This window comes from Phyllostomus hastatus, unplaced genomic scaffold, assembly GCF_019186645.2.
Source record: "Phyllostomus hastatus isolate PE091 unplaced genomic scaffold, TTU_PhHast_1.1 phas_scaffold_1066, whole genome shotgun sequence".
Taxonomy (NCBI): domain Eukaryota; kingdom Metazoa; phylum Chordata; class Mammalia; order Chiroptera; family Phyllostomidae; genus Phyllostomus; species Phyllostomus hastatus.
In genome coordinates, this window is record NW_025334004.1 from 13,995,309 (window position 1) to 14,013,940 (window position 18,632).

At 47.2% G+C, this 18,632-nt stretch overlaps 2 protein-coding genes across 2 annotated transcripts in view; both read right to left on the reverse strand.

The window, feature by feature from the left end:
• Positions 1–18,632, reverse strand: part of FBXW4 (F-box and WD repeat domain containing 4) — a 73,110-nt gene that overhangs the window by 42,534 nt on the left and 11,944 nt on the right. Inside the window, exons 2-5 of the mRNA XM_045854680.1 lie at positions 16,853–16,948; positions 14,330–14,515; positions 13,727–13,859; positions 8,466–8,560 (exon numbers count right to left, since the gene is read on the reverse strand). Of these exons, the coding sequence (XP_045710636.1) occupies positions 8,466–8,560; positions 13,727–13,859; positions 14,330–14,515; positions 16,853–16,948 (510 nt within the window). The remainder of the gene's footprint in view (positions 1–8,465; positions 8,561–13,726; positions 13,860–14,329; positions 14,516–16,852; positions 16,949–18,632) is intronic.
• Positions 5,867–6,094, reverse strand: LOC123828997 (small nuclear ribonucleoprotein E-like). Its single transcript, XM_045854492.1, has one exon. It carries the CDS (start codon positions 6,071–6,073, stop codon positions 5,867–5,869), a length of 207 nt encoding a protein of 68 aa, XP_045710448.1. The 5' UTR covers positions 6,074–6,094.

Below are 18,632 nucleotides of genomic sequence, written 5' to 3' on the forward strand. Positions count from 1 at the left end.
TCCGAGCCTCTGAAGAGGAGGAGGAAAAGGCCCAAAGCCCCTCTCTGGAAAGGAAAGCTAGCTCCAGAGCAGCAGTGGGGGAACTAAGCCCTCAGAGGTCATGAACTATGAGGTGCTCTGTGAGTGTCTGGCATACTTTCTCACAATCTACAGATCTACAGGCAGCTGATGAGGAGGAGAGGGAGCAGGGCAGGGGTATCTTTTCAAAACACCCCCAAATGCTGCCAGATATGCTAGTGTAAAAGAAGTTTAGAAACAGATCCATTCTGTTGGCATTCTTAAACGCCACGACCTTGGAAACAGTTTCTTCAGTGACCACCTACATCAGCCCGCTCTTTCAGACACTGTCCACTCGGAGCTGGCAACTAGGTGTGGTGTGTGTGCGCACAGCTATTTGGCCTAGAATGCACTTTCCAGGACCAAGGACCCTATTATATTGTAAATTCCTCACAGATGATAATCTCTTTCATATTGTTGCTTCTGTAAGTGGAGTAGGAGGATGTATTCTTGAGGCTCAAAAAAGAAAAAAAAATCAGAAGGAGGAAGATAAGCATGAAGACCGTATCTCAGAACGATCTGTCCCAGGCCCTGACCTGTGCTACGCGGAGAAGCCACTCGTGGATGCCCCCTTTCCCGCAGGCCCCGTGGCCCCAGGGGAGGAGGGGTGGGGAGGGGTCAGTGTTGGACTGAAGTGTGTGTCCCTTGAAAGAGCAGAGAAAAGCACAGGCCAGATAAGTGGACAAGGAGCTCCTGTGCAGTGCCTGCATTTGGGGAGGAACACCCACATCCTGACTGCTGCACCTTGTACCTCCAGAGCTCCATCTCCAGGAGTTCCCTTTGAACTCCAGCTGCAACCGGAGTTAGGACAGAGCAGTGGCTACAATCACACACTTGCTTGGAAGACAGGGAGGGGTGGGGGGTGCCACATGTGACAGGCCATGAAAGGTCCCTGCCTATAAAACAGACTGGAAAACAAACCCTTAATTTAAATGTTAATGAAAGTGCTGTGGAGACATCAGAGGCTTCCCGGCTGCTTAGAGAACAGCTACACCAGCCACAGAATTTATGGCTCCCCTTCACCCTCCCGCCTCCCTCTCTGCCTCATCACCCACTGAAGTTTAAAGAGTAAAAAAAAAAAACAACTAATTTTAACATTAACTCCATGCTTCCACCTTGGGATGTGATTGCTAAATTATCTGTAGGCAGAACAGTGATCAAAGGTGGAAAAACACAGGCACGGTGCACACACAACCCAGAAAAGTCAGCCACAGCTGTGGCAGGAAAACGATCTTCTCCCTCTCCCCTGCGCGATGGAGGAAGAGCAGAAATAGCAGTGCGGGCGGGGACTGGAGCGGGAAGGAGGGAAAGAAAGCTCTGACCCCTCCACTGTGCTCCGTTCCCCCATCTGAGAACTTAGCACACAGGTTACCCATTTGATTAGTCTGTCTCTGACCATGGTCTCATCAGACCATGCTGTCTAGTTCACTGCTGTTCCCCCAGGGGTCTAGCACATAGTAACGCTTAAGTACCTGGACAGAGACAGAGAGAGAAAGTGCAGCAGGCGGCAGGTGGGAGAGAGACGGAGGTGGAGAAAGAATTGAGACACTGCGACTGAGGGGCGGAAATGTACCCGTCAGCAGGGGCAGGGTCTCCGTGGCATGCGCTCTGTCTCTAGCCTTCTACAGCGGCCTCTGTTTCTGCCTGTGGTATTTTATTTGTCAGCTCTTGACAACAGAGCCAACCTTGCTGGCCAGGGAAAAGTCACTCCCACAAATGGGTTCTGGGCCAGCCAGGACTGGTTGGGGTGCTGGTCTCAGGCCAGCAGCTTAGCACATGAGCCTCCCCGTGCCCATCCTGCCCTGGCTAGTGGCAGAGAGCCAGAGTTTTGAGGAAATGAAACCCACCCCTGTCCCTGTGGCATTTCGTCCTTGCTACTGATGGACATACCCGCCAGAGAGGCGTGGCTTAGCACAGGCAATGAACTCTAGGGTGGCGGGCACTGCCCTGAGACTCAGCAGGACCAGACCCTGATTCAACTGTATCCCCAACACTGATCATTTTCCAATTTTCAGTCATTTCAGGCTGGACCAAGGGGCCCACCTAGCATTACCCAGAGCTTCCTTCTTTCTCCAGGTATCATGCCTCCCCTTCCGGCCATGCCAGCCCACCATGGTGCCTCTGCACCTCTGACCCTCTCATCCAGAGGCACCACATGCAGGAAGCTCCCTCCTGTGTGCTCTACAGCCTGGCAAAGGGGAACGCTGGGCCAGTTCTTGCCTTAGCAAGGTATCTTTTCCCTAGACAGGCCCCAGCGGAAGCTTCCCTCTTGTCCCAGCCCTGGGAAGGGAGAACAGGGAGGTCTTTGAGTTGGCCAGGGGCCAAGTCATCAGGAGAACCAGCGACAAATATGAGGTCTGACAAAGTCATCCAACGGAATATTCTTTCAGGTTATCAAGGTTAGGGATCCTCTTCAGGACCCAGCTCTCTACTGCCAATCAGAAAAAGCAAAACTCAGAGGCACAACCTTTCCTTTTGATTCGTCTCCTCCTCAAAGCCCTGAGTGAGTTATGCAGCCTAGGGCCAAAGGATTGCTGAACCACTGGGAACCAAAAGATTCCAAACCAAAAGTTGGCTGCTTCTTTTTCCAATCTTTCAAACCTCTCTGTCAGGGAAAACTCCAGATGCAATTACTTTTCACTAAAGAAAGGTGCATTTCAACAGGCTAGTGAATATGCATCTACCCCCCACACAACACACAGCAAACCCTGTAGCCACTGGAACAAACACCCTGCTCTCCCAAGAAACCCACCCCCTTACCAAACAGTACACAGTGCCTGCTCTCCGTCCAGATTCTCCCTCACCTCTGGGAGAAGTGAAGCAAGAAGGGGCAGCTGCTCTGTCAAAACCCCCCAGAGGCCACAACTCACTTTACAAATTTGAATCGGTACATTTCATGCAGACTTGGACTAATCCCCCAAAAAACAAACAGGCCACCACAGTGAGCAAAGTAACACAAAATTATATTGTATATTTAATAACACAGCTAAGTCGAGTTTCTACACCTATACCACTCATATATTTCCCTAATGACAGAAACAAGAGAGAAGGGATTAAAACCCAAGTGTCCTAGGAAGCCTTCCTGACCACACTCGCTCTCACGATAGCAAACGTTGTTCTGGGGGAGGGGGCGGATTCTGTCGAGCACCTCCTTTCTCCTGAGGGTAATAACTATGGTGTCTGCAGAGGAAGGAGAAGCTGTGGGTTCCTCTCTCCTCCCCTCCTAGGCAAGCAGGGCAAGCAGGCCTACAGATTGATTTCACCATCAGGGCCCCCCCGTCTGCCTGGCTCGGAGGGGGCCCTGCAGACTGAAGATCTACGAGGACCCGCACTCCCGGACTGGGGCAGGCATTTACAGCTACCTGAGTGAGCCCACCCCTCTCTCTCTCTACTCTGGCCCCGGTTCCCACAGAGCCCTTCGAGGGCCACAGCTACTATCCAAGACGCGCTAGTGGTAAAGGCATGGCGATGACCTGGGGCCTGCCTCGTGGTCCTCCCTGAGCCCACAGGACATGGGTGGACTATGACAGGCTGCAGACCGGAGCACCAACTGCTGCCTCTTCCACCCTATGCCACATGTGCCCTACCTTGAGCTTCTCTAAGCCTCGATTTCTCCCTCTGCCTGGAATGGCACCCTTCTTCCCCCTTAAAGACAGCCTAGTTTCAGGCACTTAGTATCACATGGCGACCATCACAATTATGTACCCGTCTTATTCCCACCTACGAACAGGCCCTCTGGGGGACCTGCCTCGCAGCACATGTCCGGTCAGTGCACAGGAAGTGGGGAGAAAAGGGAGAAGGAAAGGAAAAGATGAAAAGCAGAAGGGAATGAAAGTAAGTCTTTAACAGTTCTGCATTTCCTCATTCTTGAGGATTTACTAACTTTATTCAGCTGGCAATAATTTTGGATGGCAACAAAACATATTGGACATTTTAAAAACTCAGCTTATCCGTGTTACTCATGGAACAGTGCTCAGAATCCAATGCGACCTCAGGAGGTTGGTCTGTGAGACCAGCTGGGCTGACGTACGCAGCCCCACAAACACGCCCGGACACTGTCCTGCCACCCAGGCAGGCCTCAGGAGCTCACTGCTGTTCCATCTGAACCCACCGCTCATTAACAGTGCCAGGCCAGGCCTCCTCTGCAGGAGGAGGGCTTCATCTCCAAGTCATGAATCTCAGAAACAGAACCATTGCTATCAGGGCAAGAAGATGGGTAAGAGGCAGAGTAAAAGGCCCTTGCCTGCCACCCTGCTGTGGAGACAAGTGGTTTTCCTCCTGTGTTTTCTGAGTGCCTAAACACAGCTCGAAGCACATAACTGGTGTTAAGTATCATCTTCCATGACTGTTTACGAATCAAGAACTCAAGGTCATGGAAGGAAGGAAAGGTGACATCTGGACACAGGAAAGAGTACCTGCTTGCTTTCAGTCATGAGCACCTCAAAATAAGCCTAGGGCTTGAGGTTTCATGTTTCACACTACAAGTGTCTAAGTTAACACATAAGAAAAAAAGGCAGAAAAGTCCTAGCATCAGATAGATATGATAAATACCTCTGACATATTATTTGAAATTGCAGAAAGAGATTAATTAAGAGAAACGACGTGCCAGATCTAACTATCCAGGTTCCTTCTAACTGTAAGGGAGCTGTGAGGGCGTGAGAAATTGTCAGGTAAATCACCCTGGCTGGTATGGCTCAGTGAATTGAGTGTTGGCCTGTGAACAAAACGGTTGCCAGTTCAAATCCCAGTCAGGGCACATGCCTGGGTTGTGGGCCAGGTCCATGGTAAGGGAGCGCAGGAGAGACAATCACACATTGATATTTCTTTCCCTCTCTTTCTCCCTCCCTTCCCCTCTTTCTAAAAATAAATAAAATCTTTTTAAAAAGAAGGAGTCAGGTAAACCAGGAGTCCCTGCCCTAGAGGAGGACAGCTGGGTGCCCCAACAGCACCCCCATGTTCTTCATGAGTTCAGGGTCTCATCACATTAGTGATACTGATGACCACAGTCCATAGGAAAGTGGCAGGAAGGGGAACAGAAGGCAGCCACCAAGGGCAAGAATATTACAGGAGGAAAAGGAGAGGAAAGAGAGATCCCTGCTGAGTCCCCACCTCAAGAAGACTGCAAAAGAGCAAAGTAACTCCACCAGGGCCAGCCAAAGCCTGGGGCAAGAGCTGAGACATGAGGCCACGGGGCAAATGCTACAGAGAGGAGAGATTCCGGTGGGCACCGTATTACAGCCCTTTTAGCTTTGCAGAGTGTTTTCTCATTCATTACTGTATGTCACAGTCATGATAATCTAGAAAGGTCTATAAAGGAAAAATATTTACATTTCATAGATGAGGAAACTGAGGCTCAGCGAAGGGGACGACTTACCTGAGGTCGCTCTGTTGGCTGGTGGCAAAGCAGAACTCCAGTCCCCCAGAAGAGACCCCAAGGCTGGGAGGCAGTGCCTCCCAGATCAGGATAAATGGATAAGTTTGTTGAAAAGTTCAAATCCATGGACAGAGAGAGAAGAAATTGATCTAACATTAAGATGAAAAGGCCCCTATCCCAGAATAGTTTTGGATAAGACAAAAAGGAGCAGAGATAACACCACCATATATTCTGGTCTCCCAATGCAATGACAGAATCCCAAAAGCAAATTATTTTTTTTAATAAAAAGCCACACAGCATTTATTGTCATCTGGTAATAACAAAAGGGTAATCAAAACAATATGAATAAATGTTCAAGGACTATCTGCAACAAAGAACACCTAAAGAACACAAATGGAATTGCTTCTCAACAATTTCTCATGTTGTCAGTCATTTCTAGATGGAGACACTTTGGAGCAGAATATTATTATCTCCTTTTAGCATGCTCTGACCTAGTTGTTTTCTTGACTTTGTTTTAGAATGAATCTCTTCTGCACCAATGACACAGCCCTCTATCCATACACTCACTTGCTCATAAAGCCACAGCTGAATCTGAGATCTGTCCTGCAAGTACTTGAAGATAAGGTTGATGGGCTGCACCATCACCTTCTGCACTCTTTGGGCTTGGCCACATATGCCATGGTGGAAGCTGACAAAAGACCACACTAACTGCCCTGGCTGGTGTGGCTCAGTGGATTGAGTGCCGCCTGTGAAGCAGGGGGTCACCAGACTGATTCCCAGTCGGGACACATACCTGGGTTGTGGGCCAGCTCCCCAGTGCGGGGTGTTCCAGAGGTAACCACACATTGATGTTTCTCTCCCACCCTTCTCCCTCCCTTCCCCTCTCCCTAAAAGTAAATAAATAAAATCTTAAAAAAAAAAAAAGACCATACTAACCCATGCAATACCTCAAAAATCTACTTCTGGAATTAAGCTACAAACTATTTTTAGAGTCCAAGATACCATCTGGAGTTAGGGGAAAGGTCATCTCAAATAACTCTGGGTGAGGAGCTGAAGAGCCAACCAACAGTGAGTGAAAGACTCATCCCAGGGTCAAGAAAGTACACCAAGAAGCCTCTGAAGGAGAATGTGAAGAAAATGTAAGACTCGGGTTTTCACCAAAGATGAAGTACATCAAGGACACAGCAGAGGGTCTGGCGCGGGGCTGCTGACTAATCGGTGTTAGCTGCTAGTAGCAGTAGCAGTCAGGGGGCATACTCGTAATAGAAAGCTAGGTCTTTCCTCAAAGCCAGTCTCCAAGTTGTAGCCAACCCCCCCCTCCCAAACTCTCTTAACTGTAATCTAAACTGCTACTTAATGGTGAGGGCAGACTCTTTCCTCAACTTCTTATTGGCACCATCTTCGACAGCTGCTGTGCTCCATTCTGTTAACAGGTAGCAGGGCACAGTCCAGAAGAGGCAGCTGGAGGAGAAGAATATGGCTCGGGGGTGCTGGGAGAGTCTGTCTGTGTTCTTTGGCCTAAACACACGGGCAGGGAGCACGCGGACCATCTCCAGCTCAGAAGAACTGCCCTCCACCACCCACCCCACCCCACCCCACCCAAATCCCCTGAAGCCAGCAGACGTCCACAGGTAACCACCAAGACAAAGTCACCAGGGCACCTGTCATCTCCCACAGACTGTCCCACTGTCCTTCAATCTTCACACAGATCCAGCCCACAGACCCCGAAGCCGGGCTCACTGGCTTAAACAGGGGTAGCAGCATGAGGAAGAAACTGAGGAGCGGACGAAGCCGGCCGGCTCCGGTTTCCACCCTCCGCTCCCACACACTTAGGCCTCTCTCCTCCCCGCTGCTCTTTCCTTCCCGCTTCCCTAGGATCGCTGCAATGATTTGTTCCGAACAGCGACAGGTTTATAGGTTAGCCGACACCTCCGCTCTGTGGAATTTTAATTAACTTCTCCCATCGTCAATATGCTAAGGAATGGGGTCTCCATTCTCTGGGGTCAGCAATGTGTTTCAGGTCCTGCTATATCAGCCGTCAAATTGAAGAATTAATGACGTGGCTAATCGGCTCTAATTCTTTAGGAAGAAAAAAATTTGAAAGGGAATTGTGGAAGGGGGCAGGAGGAGGGGTGCAAGCTCCTTGGGGTGAAGAGGAGGAAAGGGGGCTGAGCAAAGGAGGGAACTGACTCTCTCGTAAAACAAATGACTGACTCAAACTCAGTTTTGGGGGGTGGTGGCCCTACAGCTTTCCCTCTGATCATTTGGATTGGGAGGGAGGGACGGAGGAAGCGGGTAAGACCCGAGGCGAACACTGTGGCAGAGCAGGTACAGGAGAGGGCATCAGTGCCCGCTGCTGGGGAGGAGAGGGGCTCTGCCCAAGTCCACGAGAGCCTAGAAAGCAGAAGTCAGGATAGATAAAGCTAGAGAAATACCGGTCAGGCCAAAGGGTAGGGTAGAGCCATCATCAAAAACCTGGCACTTCTGCCACGATGGTCAATAAATCTACACCACATTTGGATGAAATGTCTTCAGATGAAAGCCCAACAGCCCACAGGCCTCGTGCCTCTCCTGATGCCTCAACTCTGTAAGGGCTTCTCCGGGAGACATTTTCCAAGGGGACACACCACTGATGTGAGACCTGTGAGAGCAGGCTGGCTGGCACTGTCACCTCCCAGGGGTGCTGAGAGGCCTCCGCTTTAGTAACAACCCAGAACGGCATCTATTCCAGATAGGACACTGTTGTCATAGCTGGACTCAGTTACGTTCTAACACAGCACCTTTTCCCTCACATCCCTGGGCCAGATGGATGCTCAGGAAGCTGGCTCCTGGAAGGTTAGCTCAAGCCCACGCATATAGGCAGTGACCTGCAGACCTCAAGTCTCTGGAGGATTCCCAAAACCTCCAGGAGGGTAACCTAAAGCAACCTAGAACATACAGGTAGAAAGGAGATTTTCTAGCCCACCTGACTTTGTAAAATAAAAGCATTATTACACGGGACGGACATAAGCATATCCAAAAATATCTCCCTTACCTGAGTAACGGACTGATAGCAATGGACCAGACTCGGTCTTCAGTCTGGATGGTGTGTAAGCACTGCCCAAGCCGGCCTGAGGCCAAAGACCATACCTGGAAACAGGAGAGGAGATGCTCTCGTTGGCAGTGCCTGGATGGGCGTGGGGTGAAGGAAAGATGCACAGGGTGGGGGTGGTGATGGTGGCGGCGGCGGCAATGGATAGCCCTTTCTGTCCTGTATACACAGAGCACAGGGTACCAGCAGAGGGGCCTCTCGGCTTCTGGATAGCCTACCACCCAAATAGACCCTGGCTCCCAGTCTAACCACCCTCTTTCGCCTCCACCCGATGGCCCTTACTTCCCAGCCGACTTTCTACCAGGGAATCAGAAGTTTCACATTCCTCAGCTGAGGCCTGACTAAGACAAGTGAGTGGTGTGGCTCGCCTCTCTTAGCAACCTCCCCCTGTGTGTGGATTTTCCTTTCTCCTATCTCTCACCAAGATTTCACTTTGGGGACGTAGAGGGGAGGGGGGGAAGATCAAGGTGCAGTACGGGAGGAAAGAGATAGAATTAGAGAGAGGAGTGAAAAGAGAGATGCAAGAGAAGGAAAGAATGGAAGAAGAGAAACCTCGAAGTAGCAAGGTGGTGTGTTGTTGTTTGTTTGTTGACAATGCCCAGGATCCAATGCTATTCATGTCGGCACGGAATTTAGCACCTAGTGTCACCAAAAGTAGCAGAAAAGCTTAACTCTTTTAAGCTTCCATATCTCCTACAGGTTAAAAATATTGCTTGGAGCACATTATCTGGTCCCTATCAGTCAGGAATGTACATTAGCAGCCACTCTGGGCTTAACTCTAATCAACACTCACAGAGCCCTCTCAGCAGTCAGTGCATTTAGAAATCTCCCATTAAGCACGAGGCCCCCCCACCTCACCCAACCCCAGATGACACACACAGGGATAGAAGCCTCTAACTAAACAGAAAGGAAACCTCAAATATACAGGGCTATCCCCAGACAGCAGCCAAGGAGGGACCCTGGGATGGCCGGATGGGTCAATGACCTCTCAGGGTCCCTGCAGTGCTATAAGGGGAACACACAGGTCAGTCAGCACCTTAGATGGAAGAACTTTCAGGAAACATTCCTTGAGTTTAATGGGTAAGGAATGGAGTGGGGGTAGTCCGGCCTCCTTGGGGTCACATGATATCTCTTCCCTATAAAAGGAGAAAGTGTTTCAGATTTTGTGTGCATGATGGGGGGAAGTGGGCATGAGTTAATTTTCTCAACAAAGGGAAAAGAAATAAATCTAACACGAAGATCCTGAATGAGGAGGGGCAGAAAACAAAGGTAAATACCACACATTTCTCAGCGTGCCATGATTCTGGCTCACTCTTCTGGATCTACGGTCAGGCCACTTTGGTAGTAACTAGATGTGCTCCCAATGTCCTCTCTTAGACGGCCCCATATGGAAAGAGAGGTTTGCCTCTTCCCTGATGCAAGCCCCCTAGAAGGCATGCTCTTGCATGGCTGGTGGGAAGACACTAAGGACTCTGATTATAAAATCTATGGGGACAGCCTAGGCCTGAATTCACTGGTGCCCCCAGGACACAAGCCGGTGCACTCCCAGATCGTGCAAGCCGCAGAACAAGGCTCCTGGTCTCCAGGAGTGGCTCAGGGAGCACGTGGCCAATCCCGAGCATCATCTCGGGAATGCAGGCCTCCTGACCTGCCCCAGCAGTGCCCCATCCACCCGAAACGTGAGTATGCTGAACACGCCTTCACCCTCAGTGGTCAAATACGAAGAAGACCCATCCCTGGAGACGTAACCCGGTGGGAGTGGACATTTATACAGTTCTTCTAAAAAGCAGTTGGCTGTATGTACCAAGACCTTTAAAATCACCAAAGTCTTTACACTGGCTGCTGTGACTCAGTTGGTTGAGTGTCATCCTGAAAACCAAAGGTCATGGGTTTAATTTCCTGTCAGGGCACATGCCTGAGTTGTGGGCCAGGTTCTCGGTCGGGGCATGTGCAAAAGGTAACCGATGTTTCTTCCCTCTCTCCCTCCCTCCCCTCTTTCTAGAATCAATAAAAGAAAAAAAATAACTTAAATCATCAAAGCCTTTAATTTAGTCATTCTATTGCTGAGACCCTATTTTGAGAAAATAATCCTAAATCGAAGAAAACTAAATGATGAAAATGTTTCCTAGAGCCTGCAGTCGCAGAAAGGACTTTAGGACCAGACAGATCTGGGCTGAACCCTCTTTGTTACTTATCGTCCCTGGTTTTACAGATGTTTCATAACTCCTTAGCCTCAGCTTCCTCACGTATAAAATGGGAACAAATACCTATCTTTCAGGGTTGCAGTGTGGAAAAGTGAAGATATGTATAAATTACTCAGCACAGTAGCAAAGAATTTGGTAGATATTAGGCATCAATAATAATGGTTCTTAATACTATAGGAAAAAAACTAGATACAAACATTACCAAGAGGAAAAACAGTGACTAAACTATGGCAAGTCCATTGTGAAGCCATTAAAGATGACACTAACAAATAATTTGAAATAATGATGGAAAACTTCATAAAATAAAGTCGATACAGCAGTGTACACTGGACAGCTAAAATATATTACAAGCATATTATGCAACAGAAAATTATCCTAAAAGATAAAATGAGAAAGATAAATAAATGTAAAGGGCTTAGCATAGTGCCTGGTTACATTCTATATGGTTATAAATCAAACAAAGAAATGTATGCACTGAAAAATAACTAAAAGGAGAAAAAATAAGTTCAAATGCACCCTCTACAGAAAATCTCCCCTTCCAAGCCAGATGTGATCCCTCCACCCTCTGAACCTTCTGGCCCTTTCCCGAGAGCTTCACACCTCAGTCTCCAGCCATTTCCAGTCCCCTTCACAGTGCACGCAGGTCTCAGCTCCCCTTGAGGTGAGGGGCTGGATCTTCCTCCCCTTTGAAGAGCCCTGGGTGCCTTGCATAGGCACGTATCAGAATGAATGAAAGAACAGAGAAAAAGGAAGAAACAAAGGGATGGCCAGTTCCAGCCCAGGCCCACTGAGAACATAAGCCACCTTTCTGCCACATCTCGGAATGGGGCTGGCCCCACTGAAGCCCACAGAAGCAACTCCAGCTAAGTCACGGTAAGTTTAAAACTGAAGTTTGGAGAGGGGAAGGAAGAGGGCTTTTGGGGAAGTCTCTTGCTCAGCAGTTTTACAAAGAAAATGTTTTCGTTTCCTTCACACCAATAAAACAAACCTCTTTCCTAAGACACAGTACATATTTGGGGAACTCCCTCAAAAAGAGGCTTTAGATATTTGAAGGCAAGCATGGTAGTTCTTACACAGGTTCATGTATATTAGAAGCCTGAAGTAGCAGTGGTAGAACTGCAAATGCCACCAAAAGAAAATGGAGAGTCAGTTATAAAAGACTAACTAACGCAGAAATGGGCCAGGAAGATGAAGGTGGAGAAATGCAAAGCCAGCAACAGAAAGGAAGAAACGAAAGCAGCATCCAGAAAGCCGGGAAAGACAAGCCGGCCTGGAGGTCACTGGGGAGCCCCAGAGAGCTGACTAGCTTTCCGAAGTTGAAGAACCAGGAGGGAGAGTGCTGCCACTGACCTAAAAGAAATCCTCAAAAGAAACGGGATATGCTTCGGTGACGATTTTAGAATTAAATAGTGCCCTATTTCAGTACTTTTTTAAAAACTAAGTCACTAAGTAGGGCTGAGTTGGTACTTAACCCAGTATCCCACAGAGAACTGCTGTCACCTTTTGACTGTAAGCAGTCCACACCCTTGAACTGCTGTGTTTGCTCATGAGGCTTAGTTTCACACTGCCCAGGGTAGCAGAGCAAAGAACAGGATGGAAGAAAGAGATGCCAACGAGAAAGAAGAGCCAGGGGAAGCTTGAAGCTATGACAAGAAGATGCTGTAGTGAGGTGGGATGATCTAGGTCACACATGCCACCAAATGTTTCTGTGCAAACTGACTTCTGAGCGGTAGAGAAACTGAAGTCCAGTCTCTTTGCAAGGAGGCTTTGCAAGCCTCATGACCACACACAGCAGTTCAAGGGTACAGAGAGAGTGACCGATCAGCAACCTGAAGTACAGGGTAGGGGAGTGGGAGCAGGTGACAGGAAATTCAGTTTCCACGTCGGTTCAAAGGTTTTCTGGATTTCTTGGGCTCCTTGTGCCGGTGCGCATGTCTCCGACAGAATACGAAGTGCGAGGAAGAAAACAGCAAAGGAAGGGAAAACTTCCACAAACGAAAAAGAAAATACTCAGCTTTTCTTTTTGTCTAAATTAGTGACATTTTTCCAAGATGGAGTAGTCACCAGAGAGGGCACGGAGTCAGAAAAGTTAGTGAGCAAAGACTAGGACATCCCTCACCTGAGTCCTCTCTCCCTATGTGTCCTAGAGGCCTGTCTGCGGACACGAACACGGAGTTTGCTCCTATTAGCACAACGAAGTCTCCAGATGCTGAGAAACGGACAGGCAAGATACCACCAGGCCTCCTGCACCCCCGAATGAACTGTCAGCCAAGTTCCCACAGCAGCCCCAAAGGACCAGGCATGTGCAGGCCCTGCCTTGGGCTGCTGGACACTCAAAAGGAAAGGTTCTCTCTCTCACGAGTGGGAGCCTATTTGACTCAAATGGGAGGAGCTGAGTCCATAAAGCAGGGGTCACACTACTTATCAGGCTCCTTCTGCTGGGTCTTGGCAGATGTCTGACTGTAGACCAGACAATTTGGCAGTGATGCAACAAATAACACCCTTCTCTTGTCATTTTTCTACTGCTTACTGACCACATCACTCTCTAGAGAAGCAGTAAAAACACATTTTAATTATCAACCTGATTGCTTATAAACAAGGTGGTGAAAAATTAACCTCCCTAAACAGAGAGCAAGTAAAAAGAGGGAGACTTTAAAATAAAATATTGGGGTCAGAACTCAACCCACAAACTTGAGGAAATTCAGCCCAGGGAGGAAAAGCTGGCCAGGCCCTCTGTTTTTGAGTTCACGCCACATTTCAAGTGAGTGGCAAGCTTCCCAGCCACTGTCCACTCCTTCCCCAGGCCAGCTGGCAAGGACACAACCTGGCATGGCAAGCTGCATGCCAGAGGCACATAAGTGAGTCCTTTATTGCGTTGTTTCCTCCGCCCCCACCCGAGGCTCTCAGCCAATCCCAAGACTTCGGCCCTATCCACCCTCTCCCGCCCCACTCCCTATAGACAGAAGGGAATAACGGTATGTAAGGGGGCAACCACCTCACCTTGGCCGTCCTGTCCCTGGAGCCACTCACAATGATGCCCCCTTTGCAGTCCACACAGTTCACCTCCTGTTCATGAGCCGAATACTTGACAGTGAAGGTGCTATGAATCTTATGAACACCAATCTTTCCATCTCTAGGAGAGAAATAAGGAGCCCACCCCAAACAGCCAATTATTCTCTCTGTAAGAAGAGAAAAAGCCTACAGAAATAGCCCAAGCCTGGAATGACGTTGAATTTGCTAAGCTTTAGGCAGTTCAGTCCAATAAAGTTCTGACCTTCCAGATACCTTTAGTTCCTCAGTATACTTGGGGTTGAACAGAGCTGAGAGACCAAACAAATTTCCCCCTTGGGAGTATCAAGACCAGCTTCACTTTTCATTAAAGGCTCTTCCTGTTTTCCTTTCCCAGCTAACCCTATCAAATGCCTTTGGTAAATCTCTGTGCTTTAAAGGGGGGGTGGGGCGGGGGGCGTGGAGAGAGAATAATTACTCCTTCTAGTCTCCGTCCTCATCCCTTCAGAGTTAAGACAGAACAGTCAGACACAGGCAGGTGTTCCCTGAAGAGTCCTGAGGAAGAGGATGAAAGGAGAAACCTGTAGCACTTACCCTCCTGCACTGATAATATGTGAGTTGGCCAAAACAAAGTGGCAAACATCCTCATCATGCCCGGCAAAGACTCCCAGGGGCCGACGGTTCAAGCTGGCACCATCTGGGCGGAACTGATAGGCCAGGATGAAATTAGCTTGGGATATGTACAGAGAATCACCCTCTAGCTGCATCCAGGGCATCTGACTGCAGAGAGGAAACACAACATGTAAGGATCATCAGGATACAAAATGAAAACCTGACTTCAATCTTTGGAGAGGCCGACTGATCCCCAACTTAGCGAGGATGACCTGCAAGACTAAGCCTATATATGCCTCACTCTCCCCTTCTTCCAAGAACTCTGTGGTGACCTTATCATCTTTGGACTATCCAAAAGAAAGTGAGAATTAGAAAACCAATTAAATAGTACTTTTAATTGGAGAATGCTTAAGACATGAATTACTGGGTAGGCAGAGCTTAGAAAATGCAATGATTGAGGGGTGGGAAGGGCCAAAAAGAAACCTTCTACCCTGATGAACTAATCTTTTTTCATTCTGTATTTTCACTAATTTGAAGTGTAAGTGCTTACATTTCATGGTTCCAAGACTCCCCTACATGCCTCTGTTCCAACAGACTGGTTAGTTATGATAGAGAAAAGAGAAGAGTGATCCCAGGGAAGCTCCATTCTCTTATCCTGCTAGAGAAAAGGGGTCATTTATAAGTAAAAGGAATAAAGCCATTTAGGAAAGGATGCTAATAGTGTACTGATTAGATGCCTAGATCTTCACAGGGGTATCTGCATTTCTCTATTAGAAGGTATACGGTAAGAGTGGCAATGGAAAAGCACAGCCCCTAGGGCAGTTTACTATAGTTCAGGGGCTAAAGAGAAACAGCTCTCATTGGTAGCTGATAAAAGAAATCCACACATAGTTAAAGATTCCCCTTTACAATCCGGCAGCAAGAAGAGAGGTTAAAAGCCACAGACCAGTCCCATGGCTCAGAGTGAGCATTAGGAAGAGAGAAGACTCTGCCAGACACCAGGCTCTCTGGTGGGGACTAAGCCCTTTCCCCAAGGTAGACATCCCAGCAGCCTGCCAAGTCTACCTAGGGATTCTGGAGCTACCAGGTCCCAAGCAAAGCACAGGGACAGTTGATTCACCCCATTTACGGAGACACCAGCTCTCACTGCCAAGCCCGTCTGAGCAAACTGGGCTGTGTTTCTTCCCCAGACTCCTTAATACAAGCGTCATGGGAATGTGGAAAAGTTCTGCAAATTGACTTGACGGGCCATTAAATGCAGCTTGGACTTTGTAGTAACCGACTTTCTGCTCATGAGGTTTTACAAGTGTGTGCATATATTATGTGCAACATGTGTACAGTGTGTATAGATGCCTGCATTCTCACTCATTATACACATTCCTCTTCAACATCCCCTTGCAGAAGTTCATGGCACACCCAAGTGGGCAGCAAACAGAGAGGGGTTTGGAATTCATGTTTAGAGCCACCTGGTAGGCAGCCATTGCCTAGCAATTGCCTAGGACAAGAAACTCGGTTCATGCCAGGTGAACAGTGGAGAATCCCGGGGCAGCCTTCTAACTGTTTTGTGTGTTTATTTGCCAAACTGCTTTAAACCAGCCAAAAAAAAAAATGCCAGGGATAAAACCTTGATAGAGAAATAAACTCTACTTTCTGGTATTAAAAGACAAAAGTGGGAAGCTAAGGGTGAAGTCCTTCATCATAAAAGCCCACGTTTCTCCATCAGCACTACCACATCACTCACAGCAACTGATGCCAGTGAAACAGCAGACCGGACACGAGCAGGAGAGAAAGGGCCCCCAGAAGAAGAAGCCTGCGTCTGTCGGTGCCGGTATAGGCAAACCAAGAATGAGGAATCATGGCGTTCACTATCCACTCCAACCAATCCACAAGGAGCACTTTTTTTTAGGGAGTCATACAGTAACTGAAATAATTTAGCATTGATGAAGCATAGAATCTGTAGCATTAGCATTACCAAAGCCATTATCTAATGTGCTTTTCCTAAGCTCTGCCTCCCGTAACATACATATATCCAAAACTTTATATTCTACTTTGCCCTCTAATAAAGTAAAGGGAGAGAACTACAGGAAGCCAGGAGTGAAGGTTTAACTCCCTACACTGGAAGAATTAAAGAAAAATAATTGTAAAACAAGATGCATCGAAATATTGGCTTCATTTATGTCTTTTGATGAGATACCTTAACAGTGGTTACCTCTGAGTGGTAACTTACAAGTTTTAAACTTTTCTATTTTTCCAAATTTCTACAATACACATGTTATTTTTAAAATCATAAAAAATATGAAACTCATTAAAATAAATTACAGTTTCTGTAATCCTCTTGGTAATGTGAATAAAAGTTGTCCCTCTGATGCCCCTTGGTGGTGTTTAAAGGATCACCAGGGCCATACCACCCAAGAGAGGCTATTTGTGCCCCAGCTAGGACCTGATTTTTCACTTCCCAGCATGCTTTTCTGTCCCAGTAGCTTTCAGAGTCAAGAGGCTACTAACCTGCATCTCCACTTCAGCAGAATTCCCTCCCGGCAGCGTCCCAACCTCCAGTTTTGAGACACCTTCACTCGTTCCTTCACTGGCACACTGGCCATCCTGTGTAGAGACAGAACAGATAGTCCAGTCACTCCGACGAACTACCAGCCAGAGAAAATGCCATGGGCTTACAAGTCAGGACTCGGGAACACCCAGAACATTTCTGGATATAAGTGAAGGGGCTAGGAAACGAGAAAGGAAAAACTCCACTCTCCATACTAGGGTAACTAAGAAATCCGAGGAGGACAGTTTTTCCTTTCAAGTGTCCCTAATAAAGCCAAAGCGACCTAAGAGAGAAAAGACGACAAACACTGCTGGAACCACAGGCTGTCCGTAAAGAAAACACTGATTCAGATTATCGTCTCACAGCACAATATAATACACTCCCCAATACTGAAACAATGAACTTAAAACAGTCTCTTTAACTAAAAGAGTTTAAAGTATTTAAATTTTAAATACTGCATAGAAAAAAAAGAGACTGAAATCTCCCCAAAAGAGTAGGTAAAATGAACAATTAATACCATAGGTACAAGTTCCACACTTAAAAGTTTTCAGGGACTGATGGGAATCTGCCAGGACAACACACCCAGGCTGCAATACCCTGTCACCCACATCCAACAACAGATGAGAACAGGCCCCCCAGTGCTCACATGATAAAACACGGGGGGAACACCCCACAACAACAGTTTACAGACATACACACTGAAACAATTACTGAAGCACCACCTCACATCTATTAAATGGAAAATACACTCTAGCTTTGGTTTGATAGAAGGATTTGGGTTTGGTTATACACTGCTAGCAGCATGCTGGAGCAGCCTTTCAGAAAAGAATTCTGTTGAGAAAAGTTGTTAAATGACAGCTTCTGACCCAGCATTCCCACTTTGGGTACTCTATCACAAAGAAATAATTCAAAAGAAAAATATATTTTTATAAAGATATTTATAGTTGCAGCTATATATTAGAGCTAAAATCTGGCAATAGTCCAAATGGGGGAGAATGGTGTACTAATGCACAAAAATATATTGCTACTAGAAATGATAAATGTGAGGATTATAAAATAGTTTGGAAATGACTAGAGCAAGGAGCAGTAATTTTAAAACTAAGTCTAATTAGCCCAGGCCTGTGTGGCTCAATTGGTTGGAGCATCATCCTGTAATCAAAGGGCTGCAGGTTCGATTCCTGGTCAGGGCACATGCCTGGGTTGAGGGTTTGGTCCCTGGTCCTGGTGGGCACAATCCCCAGTGCGGGCGCATACAGTATAGAAGGCAACCAATCAATGCTTCTCTCCCTTCCTCTCCCCCTTCCTCTCTCTAAAAAGGCAATGAAAAAAATGTCCTCAGGTGAGGATAAAAAAAACTTTAAATAAGCCAAATTTATAAAATGAAGGTGAGGAGACTACACAAAATTACATCTCCATAAATAACAGGACAGAAGAGGTAAATAAATGGCAGTTTAGGAAGTGAGCAATTTTTTTAACATATCACATAATTATAAAGTGTTAGGTCTTTCAATTTACATCTAAATTATAGATTAAATGAAGTTATGAGGAAAGTACAGAATGCAGACTTAGGAAGCTGGGATCCAAACCTGGTTATTCAACTTTTCTAATTGTCAATTTCTTCATCTATGAAATGAGGACAGTATTTCACACAACTGTGGTGTTTTAGAGATGACAACTAAAAGTACAGCATGTTATAAATCTCTAAAAAACAGTTAATTATTATTACATAAATATACACAG

Excerpts from the sequence above, each read along its gene's own strand:
- LOC123828997 (XM_045854492.1), bottom strand. The coding sequence starts at position 6,073 with ATGGTGCAGCCCATCAACCTTATCTTCAAGTACTTGCAGGACAGATCT.